Source organism: Peromyscus eremicus, chromosome 10 (genome assembly GCF_949786415.1).
Source record: "Peromyscus eremicus chromosome 10, PerEre_H2_v1, whole genome shotgun sequence".
In the NCBI taxonomy this organism is placed as follows: domain Eukaryota; kingdom Metazoa; phylum Chordata; class Mammalia; order Rodentia; family Cricetidae; genus Peromyscus; species Peromyscus eremicus.
Genome location: NC_081426.1, coordinates 85,845,200 through 85,872,053, shown reverse-complemented (window position 1 = coordinate 85,872,053; position 26,854 = coordinate 85,845,200). Strand labels below are relative to the sequence as shown.

The 26,854-nt window shown below is 40.2% G+C and overlaps 1 protein-coding gene and 1 long non-coding RNA gene across 3 annotated transcripts in view; one reads left to right on the top strand and one right to left on the bottom strand.

The window, feature by feature from the left end:
• Window positions 1-26,854, bottom strand: part of LOC131920370 (uncharacterized) — a 121,762-nt gene that overhangs the window by 76,471 nt on the left and 18,437 nt on the right. The window lies entirely within an intron of this gene.
• Gk2 (glycerol kinase 2) lies at window positions 23,820-25,728 on the top strand. Its single transcript, XM_059274706.1, has one exon. It carries the CDS (start codon window positions 23,895-23,897, stop codon window positions 25,557-25,559), a length of 1,665 nt encoding a protein of 554 aa, XP_059130689.1. The 5' UTR covers window positions 23,820-23,894; the 3' UTR covers window positions 25,560-25,728.

Genomic DNA, 26,854 nt, shown 5'->3' with positions numbered 1-26,854 from the left:
TAAGTCATCAGGAACTAGCATTAGTAGAGAAAGATGGGATTATGAGATGTGACCTTGGGAGGAAATTTGTCGTTGGAGGCAGGCTTTGGGTTTTAAAAGCCCAATCTAGACAAAGTATCTCTCTTGGCCTATGGATCAAGATGTAGCTCTTAGCTACTTCTCAAGCACCTTGCCTGCCCACCACCATGCTCCCTGCCATGATTAATGGAGTAAGTCTCAGAAGCAGTAAGCAAGCCCAGCCCCATTAAATTCTTTCCTTTATAAGAGTTGCTGTGGTCATGATACCTCTTCACAATAATGGAACAATGACCAAGGCTGATGCCCTTGGCTAGGTAGAGAAAAGGTAGAGGAAAGATGCTATCAGCTGAGAAAACAACATCTACAGAACTCAGAGAGGACAAAGGGTAATACTTCTGAACACAGTGATATGAAGAGATGAAATATGCCCACAGAGTAGCAGGGTGTAGTACTAACTAGAAAGGAAGAAAGCCCCCACATACAGAGTGTTATATGGCATTCAAAAAAGCTTAGTTTCATGGGTAGTTGATGAAGGAGGAGCCTGTGAGAGGTCGAAGCAGGAGGGATGCATAACTAAACTCCACACAGGCTTTCTGCTGTGGTCCAGAGTGAAGAAGGAGTCAACTGCAAGCAGAGAGGACCTCACTTAGAGCCTTGGGGGTGGTGAAAGGTAAACCAGAGCAGAGAAAAGGTTTAATGAAGGGGCCCATGTGCCAGAAAATGTGGATCTTAGAATAGGAATTCACCAGAGTTGGAGATTCATTGAGTTTGAAGTATAGGAAAAAGGAGAATCAAGAATGACTCATAGCAACCTGGTTGGTTGGTTTATAAGTCCATGATTTCATCAAAAAGTAATGAGGAGGAGGCAGGCTGATAAAATGATGAGAGTGTTTGGATATATTGATTTTTAAATGGCAGTTATGCCCATATGAATAAACACTGGACACTGCTGCACAATTTTGTGGATAGGTTGTAATTTGTAAATGGAGACTGTTTTGTCCTGCTCTGTCCCATGGCCACTTGTAAATAATCACTCAGAAGCTTAATATTACATATAGATGCTTGGCCTATTGCTCAGACTCATTGTTAAGTAGCTCTTACAACTTAAATTAACCCATTTCTATTAATCTTTGTATTGCCACATGGCCGTGGCAATACCGATCTGCTGGCATCTTGCTCCTTGGTTGGCTGGATGGTGTCTGCTCAACTCTGCCCTTCTTTCTCCCTATATTCAGTTTGGCTTTCCCACCTAGCTATATTCTGTCTTGCCATAGGCCAAAGCAGCTTTATTCATCAACCAATAAAAGCAACACATATTTGCAGCATACAGAAGGACACCCCACAGTTATATCAGGTTTATGAGCATATGTATATCAATATTAAAACCTTGGAACTGAAGAAAACCACCATATGACACATAGTGGGATATGTGTAGTGTGACAGGACCTAAAACAGGGACAGATGAAGGAACTTCCTGCAAGGAGACAGGAAGCTGAGAAATCAGGAGGAGGTAGTGTTTTTACAGTCCAGGGCTGGGAAGTTTCAAGGACCAGTGATTAACTCTGAATACCATAGAAAGATTAGAGAACACAAACACCAGAAAACATGGCTGAATGTGGGAATTGAGACACCACTGATGACCTTTCAGAGAGAATTTTCAGAAGATTAGTTAAAGGTGAGATGCAAACAGAATGCATTAAAGAGGGAACAATTAAAAGAGTGAAACCATGAGACACTGAGAACAGACAAACTGGGAAGGGAGGGAAAGTGGAATAGGAAAGAAAGTCTCCAAGGAGTGGCACAGGGTCATGGAGACTATTGTTTTCTTATTTTAGATGAAAGAGGCTTTGGCTTTTGGAAGTTAGAGTTATGGTTGTTAAAATTTCATTATGTATATATATTCTTTTGGTTTTTTGAGAAAGGGTTTCTCTGTGTACTGTTGGTGCCTGTCCTATATCTCACTCTGTAGACCAGGCTGGCCTCAAACTCACAGACATTCACCTGCCTCTGCCTTCCAAGTGCTGGGATTAAAGGTTTGTGCTACCACTGCCCAGCTCATTATATTTTTGAAACAGCTAAGTTATATTAGACACACTTCGAGCACTGTGCTATGTTCTTACATGTCTGCTTGTATTCAATGTTTACAACAGTCTTATGAACAATTACTCTTACAAAGGTGAACACTGAGCTTAGTAAAAGTTAAGGGAAATTGCTAATGGTTACAGTGTTAGTAAATACTGGGAGGTAGTCTGAGTCTAGGTGGCCAGATTTCATAATTACAGATCCATTTTCAATGTCTTTAGAAAGGGGATTGCAGAGTGAATAGGTGAGAGCAGATGATGGTGAAGACATATGTGAGATATACACCCTTAAAATACTCTCAGTGGAATGGTGAAGCATCATCCCTAGTCTAGGGTGCAGTGAGGATGCTGACACCTGAGGGAGCTAGTGACATCGGCAGTCAATGCTAAGTGAACAGAAAAAGGGAACAGAGCAAGCGCAAGTGAAAGGAGAAGGTGGCCCTGTGACACATTAACCAACATGGCAGCGTTTCTACCAGCGGAGCTGAGCCTCCTGAGTTTAAAGAAAAGGTGGGAATATCTTTTCTGTAATGAGCGAGACAGTAATTATTGGAGGCTGGGTTGTCCTGAGGTCTTTTTGACAACTGGTCAACTCCACTGTTGTAATGCAAAAACAACTAGAGACAATATGTCATTATTAAACATGACAATGTTCCATTAAAGCTTTGTTTATGGACACTGAAAAATATAATTTCATAGATACATTTTTTTGTATCATAGTATATAGTCTTCTTTTGAATTTTTTCAACCATTACAAATACGTTAAAAGCAATGAGCTTGGTTAGACCACAGTTTGCCATCATCTGGGTAATTGCTTAGAAGTTAGACTGCATTTTAATATGTGTATATTAATCTATATATATGAGTAGGACTTTAATTATCCAAGCAGTAGAAAATATCATTGTGCTGGCTAGTTTTATGTCATCTTGTCACAAACTAGAGTCATCTAAGAGGAGGGAACCCCAAGCAAGAAAATGCCTCAATAAGATTGGGCTGTAGGCAGGCAAGCCTATAGTGAGGTGGTATTGTGTTCCCTGAAATATTGTACACCCTAATAAACTTATCTGGGGTCAGAGACAGAACAGCCACAATATTAATAGGCAGTGGTAGCACACACCTTTAATCCTAGCATTCCAGAGGCAGAAATCCATGTGTTCAAGGATACAGCCAAGCATGGTGACTCATCACGCCTTTAATCCCAGAAAGCGAGCCTTTAATCCCAGGGAGTGGTAGTAGAAAGCAGAAAGGTATATAAGGCGTGAGGACCAGAAACTAGAAGCATTTGGCTGGTTAAGCTTTCAGGCTTTGGAGCAGCACAGTTCAGCTGAGATTCATTCTGGATAAGGACTCAGAGGCTTCCAGTTGGAGGAAACAGGATCAGCTGAGAAACTGGCGAGGTGAGGTGGCTGTGGCCTGTTCTGTCTCTCTGACCTTCCAGCGTTCAACCCAATAACTGGCCTCAGGTTTGATTTTATTAATAAGAACTTTTAAGATTCCTGCTACACTATAGAGCATTTTTGTAATTATTGATTGATAAAGGAGGGACCTTTAGCACGAAATGTTAGAAGGTCTTACTAATAAAAACAAACCTGGAGCCAGGTATTGGAGCAAATGCTGAAAGATCAGAGAGGCAGAACAGACCACAGCTAACCTCACTTCGCCAACTTCTCAGCCAATCCTGTTTCCTCAAACTGGAAGCCTCTGTGTCCTCATCCAAATGGATCTCAGCTGAACTGCTGCTCAAAAGCATAAAAGCTTAACCAGGCTCTAGTTCCTGGTCTTCATGCCTTCTATACCTTTCTGCTTCCTGCCATCACTTCCTGGGATTAAAGGTGTGTGTCACCATGCCTGGCTGTTTCCAGTGTGGCTTTGAACTCACAGAGATCCAGACAGATCTCTGCCTTCAGAATGCTAGGATTAAAGGTGTGTGTGTCACCATTTTCTGGCCTCTGTATCTAGTAGCTGTTCTGTTCTCTGACCTCAGATAAGTTCATTAGGGTGCACAATATTTGGGGGAACACAATATCACCAGAGGGACCAGCTGATTATAGGTGGGTATACCCCTTGAGCTGATGGCCCTGGATTCTATAAGAAAGCAGGGTAAGCAAGCCATGAGGAGCAAGCCAGTAAGCAACACTCCTCCATGGCCTCTGCATCAGCTCCTGCCTCCAGGTTCCTGACCTGCTTGAGTTCCTGCCTTTACTACCCTCTGTGATGGACTATAACCCAAAGTAAAAGGAAAGTAAACCCTGTCCTCCCAAAGTTACTTTCGGTCATGGTGTTCCATCACAGCAGTAAAGAATCCAAGGCAATCCTAAAAGAATAAAAGTATTGACAGGCTAGTCATCCACCTGTTGTTCTCAGGCTACTTCCTGCTCCTCCCAGGGTAACTGAACTCTGGCTCTGAGTAGGTTTAGTCAGTGGGAGATGGAGAGTGTAAAATGTGGGTAGCAGTAGTCACCTATAATTCCTCAGACTCACACTACCCCTCACTATTCTGCTCTGTCATGATAAAGCCATTCCTCTACAAGCTACATTTGTCCTTACCAAGTGTCTTTGTCCATAAAGACACACTAGATGAGTCTTGGAGGTCAGAGAGGTGGAGAGGCGAGTTCTGTCCTCTTTGCTTTCATTGGTGTCCCTGTTTTCACAGTGATGTTCTGTATCTACACAACAGAAATCGATTCTAAGTTCTAGGGTTTGACTGCGCTTCCAGAAACAGTCTCAGCACACCTGCACCAAGACCAGCACCCACTGGCTAGGACTTTCTCCCGTCCCAGGTGCAGCTCCCGAAGCTGAGGCTGCAGCCCTGCATCACTCCTCTCTAGAGGACTGGATCCTGCTCTGCCACATCTGTCCTCACATTTCCAGCACTCTCTGCCTTTTCCCTGGGCTCCCCCAGCCCAGGGCTTCGGGGTGCTTTCCTTGGTTGTCACCTTACCATTTTCTTTCTGCATGGTCTGCACTGAAGTGCCTCTGTGAAACTTAATTGGCATGGTTATTATGTTTTCTGACTGGATTCATTTATAAGAGCAGGGCTGTTACCAGCCTGCGCCCCGCCCCCATCCTGTTCCGCTTTGAAAGCAAGTGTGTCCTGTCTGGGGCTTCACTCATATGCGCTCTAGTCATTAAAAACCAGCACTGCCAAGAAGCACTCGACTTAGTGCAACACGGTGCAGTTGGTCCCGACTTTGGAACTATGCCAAAGCCACACCTAGTGCCTTCCAACCACGGATGATAAATACGCAGGTTACTAGTGACAGCACCACCTCACCCTTCTCCGCTTCTCAGCCTAACTATCACACGCCATTAATGCTGTCCATTAAACCCCACATTTCAAATATTTAATATTGCCTCCGTTTTTACAACAATGACAGACTGATGCAGCCTGTGAAGCATACTGAACGATCAGACATGAGATTCAGGCCAGGTGGGAGAAAGAGACAAACAAGGAGGGACCACTAGCTTACGAGAATATGTGAAAACCTCACTAATGACAACTTTCATGGGTCAAATGACAGCAAGGAAAAATAATCAGGGGGTTTTGACAATAGGTAGATTTTGTAAGAAAGTAAGGCATCTGAGGTTGTGTTTTACAAAAATGATACATAATTTGGAAATTTTTTCTATCAAGCTCATATAAGGAAATTTTATTTTGAAGCCAGGAGACTAACCTAAGCATTTAGAGTAAATAGGAATAAAATTGCTTCTCTGAAAAGACAATTTAAAGTTAAAATAGTTATTTTCCAGCTTCATGAAACTGCCAATTAAAACATATTGAAAAGAAAACCATTCCCTGTTCTTACCAGATGTTCTGAGAATACGCACATCACTTTCTGTTAAGTCATCGGGAAAAGGTATAAGTTGGTCTCCGAGTTGCCTCTCTCCAAAATTCTCAAAGATTTGTCTGTTATCACTTTTAGTTATGTGTACGCATGTGTGTCCGTGTGGGGGCATGTGCAAGTAAGTACCAAATTCCTGAACTTGAGTCACACATGGGTGCTGGGAATCAAACCTGGGTCCTCTTGGAGAACAGTATTCTTAAACACTGAGCCATCTCTTTAGCCCCCATGCTAAATTTTTTCTTAATGTTGAAACAAAACTTTCTATCCGAACTGTTACGACCATCTTTAACTAACTCGTAAAATAATTTTTAAGATTTATTGTAGAATATCACTACATACTATTAATAAACTACAAAATCAAGCACCACTGTGATAAAATTCGAGGAGGAAAAACTTGTTTGGGCTCCTGGTTTCTGAAATTTCCCTCCATGATCAGCGTGCTTCATTGCTGGGGGATGTGTGGTATAGTAGAACATCGTGGCAGAAAGCCTGAAGAGGAATGTTGCTCACTTAATGGTAGCCAGTAAACACAAAGGCAGAGAGGGTAAAACAGAGGTAAATAGACAGACAGGGTCCAGAGACAAGATATAATGTCCCTCAACTAGATCGTACCTACTAAGTTTTCATCATCTCCCTGCAGCCCACAAATTGCAAACACACCAATGATTTAACTTGCTTAACTTAGTGAGGTCGGAGCCTTCATGATCAAATCATTTTCTGAAATTCCCGTCTCCAAACTTTGAAGCATTGTGGGCCAAGCCTTCAGCATATGAGCCCTTCAGACCCAAACCATAAGACTGCAGCTCTGGTTTTTCTCATGCATTGTCCGGAGTAGTTTTATGTTAATTGGACACAAGCTAGAGTCATCTGAAAAGAGGGACCCTCAATTGAGAAAATGGGTCCTTAAGAGGCAGCTGTAAGGCATTTTCTTAATTAGTGATTGATGGAGGAGGGCCTACCTCATTTTGGTGGTGTCATTCCTGGGCTGGTGGTCCTGGGTTCTATAAGAAAGCAGGCTGAGCAAGCCATGAGAGCAAGCCAGTAAGTAGCACTCCTCCATGGCCTCTGCATCAGCTCCTGCCTCCAGGTTCCTGCTCTGCTTGAGTTCCTGTTCTGACTTCCTTTAGTGATGGACTATAATGTGGAAGTGTAAGCCAAGTAAACCCTTTCCTCCCCAGCTTGCTTTTGGGAAGAATGTTTTATCACAGCAACAGAAAGCAGAACAGGTTCTGAATTACAGAAAATAGACACAGGAAATAGGGCTGAGGAGGTAGCTTGATTGGTAAAGTATTTATGGCAAAGCCATGAGCACCGGAGTTTAGATACTGAGCACCCAAATAAAAGCTGTGCATAGCAGCACACATCTGGAGTATTAGGACTTGGGGAGCAGTGCAGATGGAGACAGGTAGACAGGCAGATCCGAAAGCAAGTCTCCAGGAAACAGCAATCTCCAGTGTGGTGGTTGGAATAAGAATGGTCCTCATAAGCTGTTGTATTTGAATGCTTAGCCACCAGGGAGGGGAACTCTTTGAAAAGATTAGTAAGGATGGCCTTGTTGGAGGAAATGTGTCACTGGGGGTGGGCTTTGAGGTTTCAAAAAGTCTATTCCAGGCCCAGTCTCTCTCTGTTTCTGTCTCTCTCTCTCTCTCTCTCTCTCTCTCTCTCTCTCTCTCTCTCTCTCTGTCTCTCTCTCTCTCTCTCTGTCTCTCTCTTCCTACAGATCAGGATGTAGCTCTCAGCTTCTGCTCCAGCGCCTACCTATATGCTGCAATGTTTCCCACCATAATAATAATGGACTGACCCTCTGAAGCTAATCAAGCCCCCAATTAAATGCTTTCTTTCAGAAGAGTTGCCTTAATCATGGTGTCTCTTCACAGCAATAGAAGAGTGACTAAGACATCCAGGTTCAGAGAGAGACCTTGTCTCAAAAAAAGAAGGTAGAAAAAAAATACAGAAGGACACCCGGCATTGACCTTTGTCTTCCACATATACATGCACCTATGTAAGTACAGGTGCATACTCACACAAACACACAGAGACTTCATGGATAGATAGATAGATAGATAGATAGATAGATAGATAGATAGATAGATAGAATGATAGATAGATAGATACATGACAGATAAACAAGACAGACAGACAGAGACAGTTAGGCACATAGATAGAAAATCCCCTGTAGTCTCTAAATTTTATTATGCAGAACAGCAAAGGATGACAGAAAATTTGTAGGAGGGGTAATCACATCAGAAATTGTGAATGTGACTGATGTACCAGGCAAGCCATGCCTACTGGAGCAATTGTAGCATGACTGCTATGGAAATAAGTATCTGCTTTTTCATTTGATTTGAGGCCGATCCAAAGGAGTTCATGCCTGGTGCTGTCAATCTGGTCAAAAGCCTGTACTTTGGGAGGCCATAGGCCCTAGGGGGAACTTACTACTATTGTTTTGCTAAACTGACATGTTATCAAACTGCCTTCATAATACATATTTATGTTTCTGACCATAGATTATTGCCGTTCTCAACCTTGGTTGGAGAAGCTTTTGTTTGCAGTATGCAGTAGTCAATTTCAAGACTCCTAACTAGTCAAAGTGCTGAGAATAAGTGATTGTGAGTTCTCATCCCTAAAGGGGACACCTATATTAATCCCCCACCCCAAGGCCCAGGGAGCATGGAGGTAAGAGTGTAAGAGCCGGAAGATGAGGAGGAGTGATGTGAAATGCTGTCTTCTAGATGTGACAGTAAGGAACTCCCTTACTGATGAACTCACAGCTACTATGGTTACCTGTGTGAGACCTACATAAGATCAATCCAGTCAACATTCCAGCATGATGGGGGAGGGGCTCATGAGACCTCACCAATAGCTGAGGAGCTATTGGCAATCGATGGTTTCTGAGGGAGAAGGAGTCATCACTCTTTGAACTCTGTCCACTTGTAGGTTGCCTGTGCACCAGTGGATGGTCCCACGCTCATGTGCATGTAGGCAGTGCTAACTAAAATCAATGGTTTATAAACAACAAAACAGAAAAGGTGAAGATGAGGGGGAGTATTGTAGGGATCTTAGGGAAGTAAGAGAGGAGATTTTGATAGGATGTCATTGAAATACCTTATAAACAAGCACTGAATTGTCAAAGACTAAATTTAAAAAATGGTCTAAAGTAAAACAAAATGAAAATTTTGACTGAGAATAATGTTAATCTGTAAAATCTTATAACAACTATTTACTGGATATATTTATTAACTTTTAAAACTGCACAAGCTACACTATTAAAAAGTGAAATGTGAACACTCAACCACCATGTTCAAAATGTGTCTATCAACAGTTGTTGATTTAGATAAGAAAATCATTACTGCCTCCAGACCAGTACAGATAGGATGTAATGGGAAGTAAGAAACAGGAATAAAGGAGAACTGGGGAAACATCAAGTTTAATTTAAGCAAAGGTTTAAGCCTTTAGAATATACATATTGTAGTGTAGGACAGGAAATGGATCTTCCAAGCAACAAACAGGAAGAAATATATGTTTAAAGTCATTTCAAAGACAAACTAACATATCTTCTTTAGCCAGTTGTGAATAAACTCATGTGACAATCAATAACCATAAATATATATATATAGTTGCCTTCATTTAGTTAACGGTCAATTTGGCTTTCACTTTATAGTATTCTCTTTTCTTTGGAACTTGTACAAGTCTTCTCAAGGATGTAATTCCTAGGTTCTTGCATAAACAGGTATTCTAGTTCATGGTATTTCTTCACAGCAATAGAAACCCTAACTAATTCTCTTCCCTGACTTCTACTTCAATTTCTGCCCCCAGGTTCCTGCCTTAGGTTCCTGTCTTGACTTCCCTCAGTGATGGAGTATGACCTGAAAGTTGTAAGATGAAATAATTTTTTTTGTCCTCAAGTTGCTTTTAGTCATGGTGTTTTATCATAGCAATAGAAACTCTAAGACAACTTATATACACCTTGAAGAGGTGTTGTGGAAAGAAAAAGAATATTAGAGGTATTAGCCTTTCATAATCTGTGTTACTTGGACATATACCCAGCTAAAAGAAGTGATTTTTAATATTTGCATGGGAGAGGAGAGGGGCAGACAAGAGAGGCAAAGAAGAATAGCAAGAGAAAATCGCTTCCCTCAGTGCAGTTATTATCGGTCTTAGCCTTTGTTCCATTTTAATACACGTTACAATCTGCTACTAGTTTACCTTTATTACTCAGTTTTCGTGTGGCTTATGTATTATTTGACTGTTACAAGAACAAGAACTGCTGTCTGTATAGTTCAAAACTGTATTTTAGAAGTTAGCTCCATGACTATTAATTTAATTGACATTAGTGTTCTGGCTAGCTTTATGTCAACTTGACACAAGCTAGTGTCATTTGGGAAGAAGGACTCTCAACTGAGAGAATGTCTTCATAAGACTGGCCTGTAGGCAAGTCTATAGTACATTTTCTTAATTAATGACTGATATGAGAGGAACCAGCCCATTTTGTGTGGTGTCATCCCAGTCCTAGTTGGGTTACTAATGTTGTGATGAAACACTGTGACCAAAAGCAAGCTGGAAAAGACAGAGTTCATTTGGCTTACTCTTCCACATCACTGTTCATCATCAAGGAAACTCAGACAGGAACTCACAGGGCAGGAACCTAGAGGCAAGAGCTGATACAGAGGCCATGGAGGGGTGCTGTTTACTGGCTTGCTTCCCAAGGCTTACTCAACCTGCTTTCTTATAGAACCCAGAACTTCCAGGCCAGGGTTGGCACAACCTACAATGTGTTGGGTCCTCCAAAGTGGATCACTAATTAAGAAAATGCCCCATAGGCTTGCCTACAACCCAATCTCATGGAAGCACTTTTTAAGTCCAGGCTTCCTACTCTCTGATGGCACTAGCTTGTGTCAAGTTGACATAAAACTAGTCAGCACACACCCCTGAGCTGTGGGTATGTGTAAGAAATTATACTTAGTAAGCTTGAAGAGCAATCTAGTAAGCAGCACTCCTCCATAGCTTCTGCATCAGCTCCTGCTTCCAGGTTCTTGCCCTGACTTCCTGCCCTCAGTGAAGGACTGTGCTGTGGAACTGTAACCTGAAATAAATCCTTTCCTCTCCAAGTTGATTTTGGTCAATGGTGTTCTAGCACAGCAATAGAAACTGTAAGGCAAGTAATATTTCCTTATTGGATGAAAGAAGATAAAAAGATTAACTGAACTATAAGATGTACAGGTCAGTCACCTTCTCAGGTATCTTACATTCTAATGAGAAAAAACATACTAGATGTTAAAAAGGGAATCAATGGTGATTCCTTTTTTAATGGCATGGCCTTAGAAGTTCAGAGAAAGAAATTGGAATTACTGGCAAAATGAAAAACTAGCAGGAGAGGTGGGGGATGGGCTTGTTCTACCAGCAACAAGTCTGAATTGTTTGTGTACTGCAACCCCATTGTCTCTAATAACACAACATTATGTCAAACCCTGACTGTCATAGTGAAAAGGTCATTTTCAATGCTCTCTGTGAAACCAGGGTTGACATGCAGCCTACCAGGCACCTCAGTGAAAACCACCTGCAAGACCCACTAGGGTATCACTGAACTCCTGGGCTCTGTGGGTCTATTAGAACATCTGATAAAAAGGGAGAATCTCAGAGCACATAGTGCTCCGAAGTATGTTATTCCTGTCCCCTCAGGCTGACTGGAGTGCCCATCTGCCTTCCTTTTCAACAACTGCAAAGAAGTCCAGCATGCAGGGAATGAAATATCTACTGGGTGAGGGAGAATGTCAATTCTTAAAATGCTTGTCAGTTAGTACAATTGCCTCTCAGGGTCTGAGGTAATTTTTATGCAAAGTGGCAAAATATTTCCAACACAGGTCCAAGCATTTGGCAACTTCCTACAGAATATATTTTAGCAACATTAACTTTGATGACTTCCTAATTTTATTTACCTTTTTAGATGATTATCACAGACTTTTCATACAGTAGCTGCTTCTTGCCATACATTCCATTTACAAAACAGCAGGAAAAAATGTATGTCAGAGCATTGAGATTATTGACTATTAATAACAATTTTAAGTAAATATATATACTAATTATCTCATAAGTTAAATATCTATACTTTTATAAAATGCATGTTACTCTATCAATACAGCAGTGCTTACAATAGTTTGACATTTGACCAGACACTGGTAATTCATTTCACCATTTCAAATTTTGCTGAATCATTTGGTCAACTCATTTTTTCATAAACATTATAGCAAGGTAAGACCACACACACACACACACACACACACACACACACACACACACACTCCAGAGAACACTGCCGGACTGCGCCACACCTTTCCCAGACCCTGTTACCTATCCCTTCACTTGTAAGTTACCCTACAAAATAAACCTCCCTTTTAACTACGTGGAGTGGCCATAATAATTTCACCAATATACATATATATGCCTTGCTTGGTATTATTAAAAACTGGCAAATTCTCCTCTCTGTGAAATTAAACTTAATTGTTATGTCAGTTTCTTTTCTATTACTATAACAAAACACCATGTTCAGAAACAACTTTAGGGAGAGTGTTTATTTTAGCTTTCCAGTTCCAGGACATCTATGTCTATAATGGTAGATACCAGGGCAGTGGGCAGCAGGAAGCTGGCTAATCACATTTCCTTGGCACATTAGGAAAGAGAGAGAATGAAGTGTCGCAAGGCTATAAACTCTCAAGGCCTGTGGTAGTTTGAAGGAAAATAGTAGTATTACTAGGAGCTGTGGTCTTATTGGAGGAAATGTGTCACTGTGGGGGTGGGCTTTAAGGTGTCCTGTGCTCAAGCTACTCCCCATGAGACAGACCACTTCCTGTTGCCTGCAAGATATGGGACTCTCAGTCACTTCTCCAGCACCATGTCTTCCTGCACACTACTATGTTCCCTGCCATGATAATGGACTGAACCTCTGAACTGTAATTGAGCCACCCAGATCAAAAGCTTTCCTTTGTAAGACTTGCCATGGTCATGGTGTTTCTTCACACTAGTAAAAAATCCTAAGTAAGACAGTGCCTATCCCCAGTGACATACTTCCTCCAGCAAGACTCCATGTCCTAAAACTTCCAAAATCTCTCCAAACAGCACACTAACTTGAGACCAAATGCTCAAATAGTTCAGTCTATGGTGGGCATTTCTTATTAAACCCCCAACAGTTTGTCTAAACAGAATGAAATTTGGTGAAATGACAATTTGAAGAGTAGCTCATCCATGGTTTGACTTAACTGCTATAATGGTTCAGAAAATTTCTAAGGATACAAAGAAATTTACAAAACTTTGTCATTCAATATAACTGATATCTAGAATGGATCCTACATATTCTGAAACACTCTACATTACAAACAGACATGCTGTCTCAGAAGCAACTAAAATTGTATAAAGCATGTTATTCACATTTGGGGAAATATGCTTTTCAGTAACTTACAGAGATGAATTTAAGAGCTTTGGAACACCAATGAACTATTTTGATTTTGATGTACATCCTAATTGTATGACAGAAATCCTAAAACATTTCTACCCATGCCTCCAAGAAGAATGATGACCTCTGGACCAGTTCTCTACTGTCACCTGAGAGTTCACAGGTGCAATGCTGAAGATGTTAAAGACCCACTCTGTTTTCAACTAAACTTGGTTAAAAAAAAATAAAGTTGGGTGGGCTATCTATTAAATATCTCTCTCTCCCTCTCTCTCTCTCTCTCTCTCTCTCTCTCTCTCTCTCTCTCTCTCTCTCTCTCTCTCTCTTTCTCTCCCTGTCATGTCATTACTTACTGGTGGCCCACACAGGCAGTCTTCCTGGGGCTTATACCCCAACAGAGATGTCATACACTGAACAATTACTTTTCAAATGATGACTATTAGAGAAAGAAGGAAGATGCACAGTGGGGCACTACATCATTGCTAAGGAACCATGCTATGGATAAAAGCTATGAGGAAGGAAAATGAACTCCAGCTCCCTTGGAAAGGAAAAGAGGAGGAGGGCTGGAATTGAAGTAAGTGGTCACATGGCCCAAGAGAGCTGGAGAACAGGAGCAGGCTTACAACTGTTCCTTAGGAGACAGCTGACGCGGTGGTCAGCACTCCAGGAGGACAGTACTTTGCTCTTCCTGGGGATTGTTCCTAAGAGAAGACAGCATGGAAATCTCCGTCACATCTATCTCCACTACTTCAAGTGACCTGGAATGAAGCAAAGATGACTAGAGAGAGTGGGCAAAGTAAAACCTGAGTCAAGTTCAAGCCTCAACTTTCCCCTTCAGGGACATATGTCCCAACAGCCCACCCCCAAAACAGCAGGCCTCTGTCATCATAACCTGCCTCCCACTGCCTGGATGAAAGATGGCCAACCTAATTCACACACTACATCCCAGCATAATTCCATTTCATTAAGTAAACACCAAACCAACTGCTTCTTAAATATCATTTCACTTCTGCTAACTTAAAATAAATATCAAATGTTACTGGATAGCACTCTTAAAATCTTCACATTTTGAATAAAAGATGTTCACTTCAAGATTACATTAACTTTACTCCTGGGGGAAAAATAACCAGAGGAATAATTTGATCCCCAAAAGATGTTAAAGCTAGTTAAAATCAAAGCTGAAACTAAAATCCTGATTGCAATTCCAATGTTCCTTTCCTGAACACAAATATTTTTAAGTTATCTTTATATAGCTGTTCTCAGGAACTCAAAAAATGAATGAATAAAGACCAACAACCATGAACAAGGAACTACTTTTGATCATGTAACTAAACAGAATCTACCAGGAACAACTATTTAACTTTCTAATATTCTGTGGCTTAGATATTCATGTTAAAAATAATAATGTGGGTTAGTCACATTTTCAGGTATAGTAGCAGTGACTTAGATATTGGAAAGCACAAGGTTACTACAGGTCAGTGTTTCTCAACATGTGGGTCATGACCCCGTTGGGGTCAATCTTTTCACAGGGGATGCATATCAGAAATCCTGCATATCAGATATTTACACTATGATTCATAACAGTAGCAAAATTATAGTCATGATGTAACAAGGAAATAATTTTATGGTTGGGGTCACCAAAACATGAGGAATTGTATTTAAAGGGGCATAGCATTAGGAAGGTTGAGAACCACTGCTACAGGTGTTTAAATATAACTCTAATTGCAACTCAGTGACAGTTAATAGTGTGGGGTCTTTTCCCAAGTTCATTTTGACCTCCAGTATCTGTGGCTTTTTTATTTAATTGGAATATGTAGACATCACATGCACAAGAAAAAGTGGAAGGAGTCTTTCCTATCATGTTGCTTTAACACATGTGATCTCTCAGAAATTATGCAAAGGCTTTTAGTAGCAAAGTCATCAGAAAAACACTCTGCAGGAACACTTTATGCATTAAAGGTACATTTAAATGCCCATCAAAGAGAGGCAACAGACACCGATCCTCCCCTAGTAGCACCCTGCCAACTAGGCACCTGTCACAGGAGGCTTGCATTTCCCACATCTTCTGTACAGAGTATCATCAAGTCACTTACACACTTATGTCTCTGGGTCTCCATCCAGGTAAGGAGTTCTAGAGCAACGGGGCAGACTCATGTGGAAGGCCACGTCACTCAGTCAACAACAATGGGCCATAACACAGCTTTAGAATGAAATGCTTCTCTTCTGCACTCCCCTCTCCCTCAAAGAAGCATTTCAAACTTGAATTTTTTTGTTCTCTAAAATATACGTAAATAAATGAGATGGGGGTAGGCAAGAATGAGCATCTTCCACATTCTGCAATTTCAGAGTAAGTATCCAATGCGACTTGCCTTGATAACTAAATTTATTATTAACTGTGTGTTTCATGATGTTAGTGACAATATGTTAATGTGATTTTTCACGTCCTCCTGCAGTGAACAGATGGCTCCTTTTACTTTACTTTCCACATCAAGTGTGATTATTTCTTGGTGCCAAAAGCCACCTGCCGCTCTTCGGTCTCCGGTCTAATTTTTTATGTTGGTAAAACACAGCAGGACTTGTTATCAGTTGGATGGCATCTTAATAAAAGGAGACATGCCAACATATTGACATCATGTTCAAGGGGAAATTTCAGCCCCTTCAAACCCTTAACCCTTTTCCCCACCCCCTTTTCAAAAAATGAGGGATGAAAACAAACAAACAAACAAATAAAATGCAAAGATCCCACTAGTTTCAAGATATGCAATTACAATTGTTGGGCCCAGAGCCAAGATGCCGAATTGGGCTCCCTTTGTTCATAAACCCAAGCACCTCACTCAGGCCTCTGATCTTTCATCCCGTGTAATAATTAGCTGTAACATATTCCAAAGTCAAATGTAAGCAGGAATACATTAACATTGAGATCAGTGTCAGGGCAATTTTCACTGGGAAAACAACATAGAACATGCATGTGCACACAAGCAGAGACACTCAAAAATTCCAAGATTCAAATATTTAGAGAATTCCTTTTAGATCTGAGAATAATAAACTTATTGGCTTGCCTGTCATGAATGCTAACCTAGAATGCCAGGGCTTCTGAATGTGAATTGCAGTGACTCCCATGGCCCATACTTAACAGAGAACACGAGTAATAAACCACAGTAGATTGCTTTAAATTTTCCATTCTTCATTAGAACAAAGAGGGAGAGTGTGTGAGGTGATTTGTGGTCCAAGAAGAGGTCTTCCAGGCGATTGGATGGCATGGCTCTCAACAGCTGGTCCAGCACATTTGGGAACAGCATGTAGAAAAATGCATCAGTGTTTTGAAGATTGCCAACTGTGATGATGCGTCAGTTAGGACACAGTATGAAATAGTCAGATGGCCGAGCCACAAACAATGTGAACAAATGCCCTTATCATCCGGCCACACACTTAAATCAACACTAAAAGGAGTCTCAACTTTTAGTAAAATCTAACCTGTCACACTGAGTCCTACTCTTGTGATAAAATCAAGAAGTGGTACAGATACTTGGGTATCTGAAATGGTGGCTAGGAGCCAACAGTTAAAACAGGCAGCTGTTAGTTGTTTTTTTTTTTTTTCCTGAGATTTACAAAATTTATAAAAAGCAAAAGAAAATGCCTACAGTAAAATGACAAGTATCTTAATAAAAATGCTACAGAGCGGATACTTTTAACTCGATTATGCTACACTGAATCTCTGAGTGACTTTGTGCCTCTCAGTTGCCCAAGAACAAGAAGTTGCATGGAATGGATTTGCATTCATTATGTTTTGTGGCCCCCATCAGCTTATTTTCCCTGTTTCCCCCTATTTTCCCATCAGCTGTAGTTTCCCAGCTGCTGTGTTATTGAGGCTAATTGTCTTTCAAAGGTCCACGGGTTAAAGTGGTACTACGGGAAGAGAGAGAGATTTAGGAGGTAGAGCCTGGTGGGAGGCGCTTAGGTCATTTGATGACAGGATAACGGGAGGTTCCATTATCATAGCCCAGGGGGACAGTTTACTCTGCTCTGCATTCATCCACAATTGCTACACAGAAAGCCCCTTAAGAGCACAAGCAATGGATGCACCCAATCAGACTGGACTCTCTAAAACTTAGCCAAAATAAATCATTTCTCTTTGAAAGTTAGTTATCTCAGACACTTTGTTACAGAGATGAAATAACAGTATACCGACATTTTATTATGGACATTAGCAAACAAATAAAAAAACTGAAAGAACTTCATCACCACCACCACTGTAAGCACCATGTAGATCCCACAACCAACATTTCCTTACTATAATAACTTCCTTACATCTTTCCATCTACCTACTCTCCTCCTAGTCATTATTCAACCTGTCTTAATATGTTAGATTACAAAACTACTAGCCTACAGTTCATCCAGAAAGCAAAATTTAAATTATCTTGATTCAAGAGATGGAGGTCCTCAGTAATGCATGATGGACAGGGCAGGTGGGCAGTTGGAGCACTAACCTTTATACAGAAGTGGTTTGGTTACACATGGTGGTTCGGCTTTTATGTTTGGTCACTGCCCACTCCTATGATGTCTTCAGGAAGAGGCTGTCCATACACACTGCCCGTCTTCTTCAACCTGGCCTAGTGGCTGTCCATCAACTTCTCCTATATCTATGCCATGGCTTCTGTGATGCTCAGTATACAATTACAAATTGATACTGAGATCTACTGAAGACCATCTTCTTACAGATGGGTGTCACTTTGGGCTCCACTAAGAAAAGACTAATGAGTCCAAAAGCAGCACATTACCTTGGATGACAGCATTCCAAAAGAGAGCTGTGGGTGTCAGGATGGCTGAGCCATTTAAAACAGATGCCAATGGGATTCACTGAAGATAAAATGCCAGGCACTTTTCCAGAAAGGCCAGGTGCTAAGTTGAAACTGTCTTGTGATGTCCTGAGCTACCAGCAACACCATCCACTCTTCCTGATACTCTCCCAGTGGTGAGATGTTTCCCTTGACTGTGTAAAGTCCATATTTTCAGAGTACACAACAGAACACAAGAAAAGCAAGAATTAAAAGTACCTCCAAGGGCTTCTACTGGGTTTAATATCTCTACGACTTTTCAAATTAGCAAATCACCAAAGCCATAGGTAAAGTGCAAGCTCAGCAGTAAAGTTGGTATACTAACTTCAGAAGTTATCTTAGAACCGTTTATTTCATCAGACAAACCTGGACAAAGGCTTGATAAGGATAGGAATTTTGTTATCATTTTAAACTTGCTGGAAAGATATTTTTAATTGGGAAACTCATGACATTATTGATTATTCAGTGTAATACAGGTAAGAACATAATGATGGGACAGCAAGGTCTTTGTGAAGCCCAGATACCCTTTTGAAAGAGACCCTGGTCTCCAGCTGAACTACACTAACCATGCCTGAGCTCATCACCAGGCTACGATCCCAGATGCCATCTGTCTCAGCTTGTCTCTGATAACCTCATGGAAGTGAATATTTGTGAACCCCACCTGCTCTACTTTTATTAACCTCTTGCTGTGTTCATGGTGAGCTCTTAATACTTCTGCATTTTATAGATAATTTTAATCTGCACAGAAATTTAATTTCCCTTCTCACACCTTTGTGTACAAATTTAAATAACCTTCTCCAACTAGAAGGCCAAGCAGTTTCCCCCAGCCAACAGGAGCTCAAGATCATTTTCTGAGGCTCAGACATGGAGAAGCAAATCAAGCGTTTTCCTTGCAGAAGTTCCCAGGTCCTAGAAGTTGAGATTTCTTTCATATTATAGTTTTTTTTTTTCTGAAATAATGCCCTCCCTCTGTCTTTTGTTGATAAACCTAATAAAGGTAATTAACCAACAAACATATATTTCTAGGAAACTCCCAAAGTGAAACTTCAAAATTGGGTGATAACTGATTGCATATAACCATTTATAACGTATGCTAAACTATTATGTAAAAATAAATACAAATAAATTATCTTGACTTTATTGTAATTACTTAACTAAGCAAGGACCATAACTAGTGGTGCTCATTAATTCATTTAACAAATTTTTTGAGTTTGTAGGATTTGAGACAGGCTATAAATAAAAGATTAAATATAATAGCCCAGTTCCATGTCCTCATTGAACATATAATGTAGGGGAGTAGATAGGGAAAAAAAAATATTCAAATAAATTGATCTCTAAAACAGGGTGTGTACTGGAAGATAATTCGTTAATGACAAGTACATTTACTTGGTATGGTTCTAACCTAAAAGCTGTAGTAAGGATGATATTTTCTGTATCACTGTATTATTGCCTACAATAAAACTCATGTATAACAACCCTCAAAACATATTTGTTAAATTATTGAATGAATGGATGAATTTAAAACTTTATAATGTGGATACAGATAAAGACTTTAAATTCCGAAGAAGTTGTAGCTGAGTGTGCTGTTACCTACTATAATCTGATCATTTGGGAAGTTTAAACTTTTTAATTTTCAGTTCAGTTGTCTGAAAAGCATTCTTTGTCAGCCAATTAGTCAATTTTTAAAACTAATTGTGACATTTATCTGATCATTTAATGGCTATAACTTATCATCAGTGAAATTGTATAAACCATTTCTTTATAATCAGAACAGAAGGCTTTATAGTGAAGTACATAAAGAGAAATTTTTTTCTTTTCTTTTTTAAGTATTTATTTGTTATGTATAACAGCCAGAAGAAGATACCAGACCTCATTACAGATCATTGTGAGCCACCATGTGGTTGCTAGGAATTGAACTCAGGACCTCTGGAAGAGTAACCAGTGCTCTTAACCTCTGAGTCATCTCTCCAGCCCCAAGAAAAATTTCTTAAAGGCAGTCTAAGACTTAATAACTAATGGGGATGAGAACATTGTTTGCATATTTTGGTGTGAATAGGAAGAAGGGATATAAAAAAATGGATTAAATCATTTTCTTATATATTTATAATTTTGTACCTGAAATGTCTTACTACCATCGAACACATGAGGAGAAAAATTAATGCAATTTACACACTATATGGCATAAAAATTCAGACAGACATAGTACAGTAAACTCACAAGTGGCTCTGGTAGACTTTTTTGAAAAGTGAATGGAGACACAATGGACAAAGTCTGGACCATTCCTGATCCTTCCTTACCATCCAAACTGCATTGGAATGCTACCTTTCTTTGTCTCACTTTATAATCACTGAGGGGTTTACTTAAATGGAGAATAGATCCAGTTAAAATAGTGAAATAATAGTACCACAGTTCATTTTGTTATTTTTCTATATTGCTCTGTTTGGTTTTCATTAGGAATAAATCGGTCTTATCTTTAAGCTAAGTCAGATGTAATCTATGCCCTAGTATACAAATTGCTACCATTAATTGACTGTTAAATAAATTTTAATAGGTAATTAAATATTTTTTGTTTTGTGTCTTTGTTTTTTGAGACAGAGTTTCTCTGAGTAGCCCTGGCTGTCCTGGAACTCCCTCTGTAGACCAGGCAGGCCTCGAACTTGGAGATCCACCTGCCTCTGTCTCCCAAGTGCTGGGGATTAAAGGTGTGTACCACCACCACTCAGGAAATTAAATATTTTTTTAATCACCAACTTCACAGATAAAAAATTTTAAGTTTTCATTCAGTGGATATTTACTCTGGCCAACATGGAATAAAAGTGAACAAAAATATAAGAAATCATTTATAAAATTCATGACAGTTCTGCATAAAGTGCTGAATGCCAGGGAATGAAATGAGTCTTAAGAGGTGAGAACCAGGTGGTGTGGGCACTACTAGCTCGCTGTCTTGTTTTGAGCCACAACATAGGGATGTGTCACCCAGGTGGAGCCCAGTGGAAGGGAATAACAAGGATGCTGAGCTGATCCTTCAGAGACACTGAGGTACTTAGTTCAGAGCACACAGAGGGAAAGAGAGCTGTGTAGGGCAAACATCTGGGGCTCTTTCAGAGAGCACCCAAAGTATTCAGCTGAGTACTGATCAGTGTTCTTTTGTGAAGAAATCGCTTGATGCCGCGAAAAGATGCACAGGAGAAGGCTAGAAAGAACAGGGTCTGGTATCAGTCCAGGACTGGGAGCTAAGACCATTCTCACCATACAAAACATCATTTGCTTTGGACCCTGTGTAGAGTTCAGAGAAAAATGTCTTTAGCCCAAGGAGAACAATCAGTCACAGACTGAGCAGGGCCCATATTTCTTCTAACAATTTTTCACAGTAAAGCTGGAATGTTATGGACTTGAACTTGTGCAGCTCTAAGCAGGGAACCCAAACAGCTGTTTGGTTTTGGTGTGTGTGTGTGTGTGTGTGTGTGTGTGTGTGTGTGTGTGTGTGTGCGTGTGTGTGAGATACCCAGAAGAGATGGTTGTGTAGCCATTCCCCATCACGCTCTATGATGTTTTCACGCTCCCCCTCTTCTATGGTGATTTTTTAACCTTGGGAGAGACAGGGTGTGATGAACACCCCACAGTCACTTTTTCTCTGTGCGGAGGCCAGTTTTGAATCTCTGTCTTAGCCACTGTACACTGCCAAAAGCAGCTCTTCTGATGAGCAATTCGACCTGCACTAGAGAGAGATGAATTCAGAGGGGAGTCTGATACTATGTCCATTTAGAAAAAAAAAAAGTAGGTTCTTCTTAGAACCTATGGCCTGAGCTATGGCTTCTTGGGCAGGTTTATAGTTCTAAGCATGAGTTACATCCTGAGCGGTAGCCCTTAAAATCCCATTTGAAAACTGTTGCTTCCCCTCATAATGTGTACATCACTATTGCCCCAAAGTTCATATCTGCCTAAATGTGCCATTATTCTAGCATTCTAAGTTCCCAGACAGGTTAAGACTTGATAATTTTTCTCCCCCAGCAACCTATGTAGGACCATCTCATTCTAAGGCACCCAGAGGGAAGGAACTTCCAGGTCATTTCCATCTTGATTTCTTCAGATCCTGGGACCAAGTTGAGTGGAAGGGGTTCATGTGGTGTCACTCCTAACTGAAGAGAAAATGTCAACCAATGGTTACTGGAGAGGAAGAACGAGTTTTCTTTATGAGGATGGTCTAAGATAAGTTGCTTATAGTGTAATGGAATACCCTACATCCATGAACCTATATAGGCAGGATTAATTTTAGACTCAATGGGTTATTAAAAGAAGATAAAGTCAGAAGAGGGATGGTGTGATTGGAGAAGAGTCTGAGTGGAACAAGTGGATATGATCTAAGCATATTGTTTATGTGTATGAAGCAATCAAAGAATAATTAAAATAAAACAGGACAGCTGGGAAGAAGCAACTGTTTCCAGGTGACTTACTTACATCTCAAAACAGAACAAGGAGCGAGTGTGCCCAGCAGCCAGGTAAGCAATCCACAGTGGCATTTAATTAAAAATTATCAGACATGCAAAGAATCATGGAAATACAAGTCATAAGAAGACAATCAATAAATCAAAACTGAATAGAAACTGACACAGGTTTTAGCAGAAAATGAAGTTAAAAGCTATTCTAACCATATCCCACACGTGAAAGAAAAGTTCAGTAGATATTTTAAAATCTCCAAGATAAACTTCTAGGAATGAAAGCTACACATAAAGTGGAAAAATACAGCAGATGAACTAACTTCAGATCTAGACACTGGAGGTTAGTGGGCTTGAAGACAGAGCAATTATAAACTGTAAATTTAAATACAGACAGAAAAGATCTTTTTATAACAAAGAGAATGCCAGCGAACTTGTAAGACAGATTCAACATGAGGTTTGAGACATTAAAGGAGCAAGCACAGCAAAGAAACTATTTGGAGAAATAATAGCCAGAATTTCCCAAACTTGATGGAAGCTGTGAATCTGCAAATAGGCGACACGGTGAACACCAAGCACAGAAAGGACACAAAACTAAACAAAAGCAAACAACAAAAACGCCATAATGCACACCACAATAAAACTAATGGAAAATACCTGCTACACACACACACACACACACACACACACACCCCAAAACCAAACAGCAACGATGAAAACCCTGCACCCTGCAAGCAGTCAGAGTAAAAGCAAGCAAACTAAAAACAAGAATGACAGAAACACACCTAAAACAGGAAGTGAAGTTATTGGAGTAACTGCTCCATGGTTCTTAAAGGGAAGGCATGAGAGAGGAAATTAGAATTCTATACCCAAAACAAATTAGCTTTCAGTATTAAGAGAAAATGGTTTTCAATGTTGGAGGAATCTGTGTCCCATGTATTTGCTCTATAAGAAATGTTAAGGATATTCCACAGGTAGAAAGGGAGAGAGAACAGATATACAGATCCACACACGCAAGAGTGAAGCACTTACTAAATATTTTGTTATAAATCCCTGGAAATGACATGGAGAAGCGAAGAGCGGGGCTTGGGCGAGGGACTAATAGGTTAGCTAAAGCTGTTAGGCAGGCAGCTGCGCCTGCGCACTCCAGCGTCTCTGACTGGCTGTTGTGCCTCCTCCAAACTGGCATCACCAGGGAAACGGTCCCTGAGCTGCAGACTCCACTAACCACGTTCATGGCCGCCTCGAAGCAAACAGCTGTGGGGCCGTTGGTGGGAGCGGTGGTCCAGGGCACCAACTCCACTCGCTTTCTAGTTTTCAACTCGAAAACATCAGAACTTCTTAGCCATCATCGTGTGGAACTGACACAAGAGTATCCACAAGAAGGATGGGTGGAGCAAGACCCCAAGGAAATCCTTCAGTCTGTCTATGAATGCATAGCGAGAGCTTGCGAGAAACTTGCTGGAGTGAACATTGATATCTCCAACATCAAGGCTGTCGGCGTGAGCAACCAGCGGGAAACCACTGTGATGTGGGACAAGTTCACGGGAGAGCCTCTCTACAATGCTGTGGTGTGGCTCGATCTCAGAACCCAGTCTACTGTGGAGAGTCTCAGTAAGAAAATCCCAGGAAATAGCAACTTTGTCAAGTCTAAGACAGGCCTCCCCCTGAGCACTTATTTCAGTGCGGTGAAACTGCGGTGGATGCTTGACAACCTAAGACCCATTCAGAAGGCTGTTGAGGAAGGCAGAGCCCTGTTCGGAACCATCGACTCGTGGCTCATCTGGTGTATGACCGGAGGCGTCAACGGAGGCGTCCATTGCACAGATGTAACAAATGCTAGTAGAACGATGCTCTTCAACATCCACTCTTTGGAATGGGATAAAGACCTCTGTGACTTTTTTGAAATTCCAATGAACATTCTCCCAAACGTATGCAGTTCTTCTGAGATTTATGGCCTGATGACATCAGGGGCCTTGGAAGGCGTGCCAATATCTGGATGTTTGGGGGACCAATCTGCTGCCTTAGTAGGACAAATGTGTTTCCAGGAAGGTCAAGCCAAAAACACATATGGAACAGGATGTTTCTTACTATGTAATACAGGCCAGAAATGTGTGTTTTCTGAACATGGCCTTCTGACCACAGTGGCTTACAAACTAGGCAAAAAGAAGCCAGCATGTTATGCATTAGAAGGTTCTGTGGCAATAGCTGGTGCTGTTATTCGCTGGCTAAGAGACAAGTTTGAAATTATAACGACCGCAGACGAAGTTGAAAAACTTGCAAAAGAGGCAGGCACTTCCTATGGCTGCTACTTCGTCCCAGCCTTTTCAGGGTTATATGCACCTTACTGGGAACCCAGTGCAAGAGGGATCATCTGCGGTCTCACTCAGTTCACCAATAAATGCCATATTGCCTTTGCTACGTTAGAAGCTGTTTGCTTCCAAACTCGAGAGATTGTGGATGCCATGAACCGCGACTGTGGAATTCCACTCAGTCATTTGCAGGTAGATGGAGGAATGACCAGCAACAAAATTCTTATGCAACTACAGGCAGATATTCTACGCATTCCGATAGTGAAGTCTGTTATGCCTGAAACAACTGCCCTGGGAGTCGCCATGGCGGCTGGAGCTGCAGAAGGGATAGATGTTTGGAGTCTTGAACCTGAGGATATGTCTGCAGTCTTGATGGAACGGTATGAACCACAAATCCAAGCCACAGAAAGTGAAATTCGTTATTCAACATGGAAGAGAGCGGTGATGAAATCAATGGGTTGGGTTACAGCCAAGGCTCCTGAAAATAGCAACAGTGCTGTCTTCTCTTGTCTGCCCTTGGGTTTTTTTATAGTGACTAGCATGACATTATTAATTGGAGCAAGATATGTTGCAAGTTTTGAAGAGTAATTTCAACCACAGATTCCTAAGATGTGACAGCTTCTTATAGAATGAATTCTGTCTTTTAGTGTGAGGTCACTATTATAGGCTTACTTTTTATTTATAAACCACTTGCTACAGGACCAATGAGGACCCTACAAATATAATTTAAAATAAAGAGATCACATTAGAAAAAGAATATGTAAAATCTCATGTGTTTTTAACATCAATAGTTAAGGTTGTCATGATGGGAGAAAATCACTTTACTGTTTTTCTTTTCTTTTTTGGTATTTATTTGACATATAACATGTACCTCTATCTCATATGGAGAAGCCCATTTATAAATTCAAAGCACATGGCAGCCAGTAAGTCAGAGAAGGGATGTCTTGACCACTACTGATGCAATTCCTTTGGGTTAAATAGGCATATATATGTAAAGTAATGTACACATATTATTTACCAAGAAAAAAGAGTCTCCTAAAATGGTAGTACTTTATCTTAAACATATGTGTCACATCCTAGCATCAAAATTTAAAAAATAGAATATATAATTTATGTTGAAATAATATGATTTCATTACTATTTCTTATGTACTGTACTTTTTATTGACTATCTTAGATCTAAGCAGAAAAATAAAAGTCTGTAGATTACTGTAGCAAGTATTATTTTCCAGAAGGAGATTATTGAAACAGTTAGTATCTAAGAATAAAAAGAAAGGTTGCAGAATAATAAATGTAAGTGTAAGTTTTAAACTCCCCATGCTTTGTAGTATGGTATTTTAAATTATACTTTAAAATGCATATTACAATCCATAAAGTAAAAGGAAATTTTTATCAATCACTTAAATATGTAAGTTAGAGCCATAAAATATTCAATTGATCCTAAAAACAGTATAAAACAGTTAAAAAAGAATATATAATAGGTAGGAAAACATTTAAACATAAGCATACTGAAGAACACATTAACTGTAAATGGTCCAATTATTCAAAATCAAAAGCAAGATTATCAAATTAAGACAAGCCTCAACTATGTACGTTCATCCAGAAAGCATTACACATATATAGAAACAAATATTAAAAGAGGAAGGATTGAAAAGATACAACATGTTAAAATTAATCAAAAGAAATCTGAAGTGCTTATTTCTGTGCTTAAAGGCAAATTTCAGAACAATGAATGTTACCAATCATAAACAAGATCATTTTACAGTGATAAAGACAAAAAGGTATACTCATCATAGTTCATAAAAATCCTAAATATTTAAACACTTCATGATTAAGCTTCAAAATGTATTAAAGCATAAATGTAGTAGATAGGAAAGAAATAAA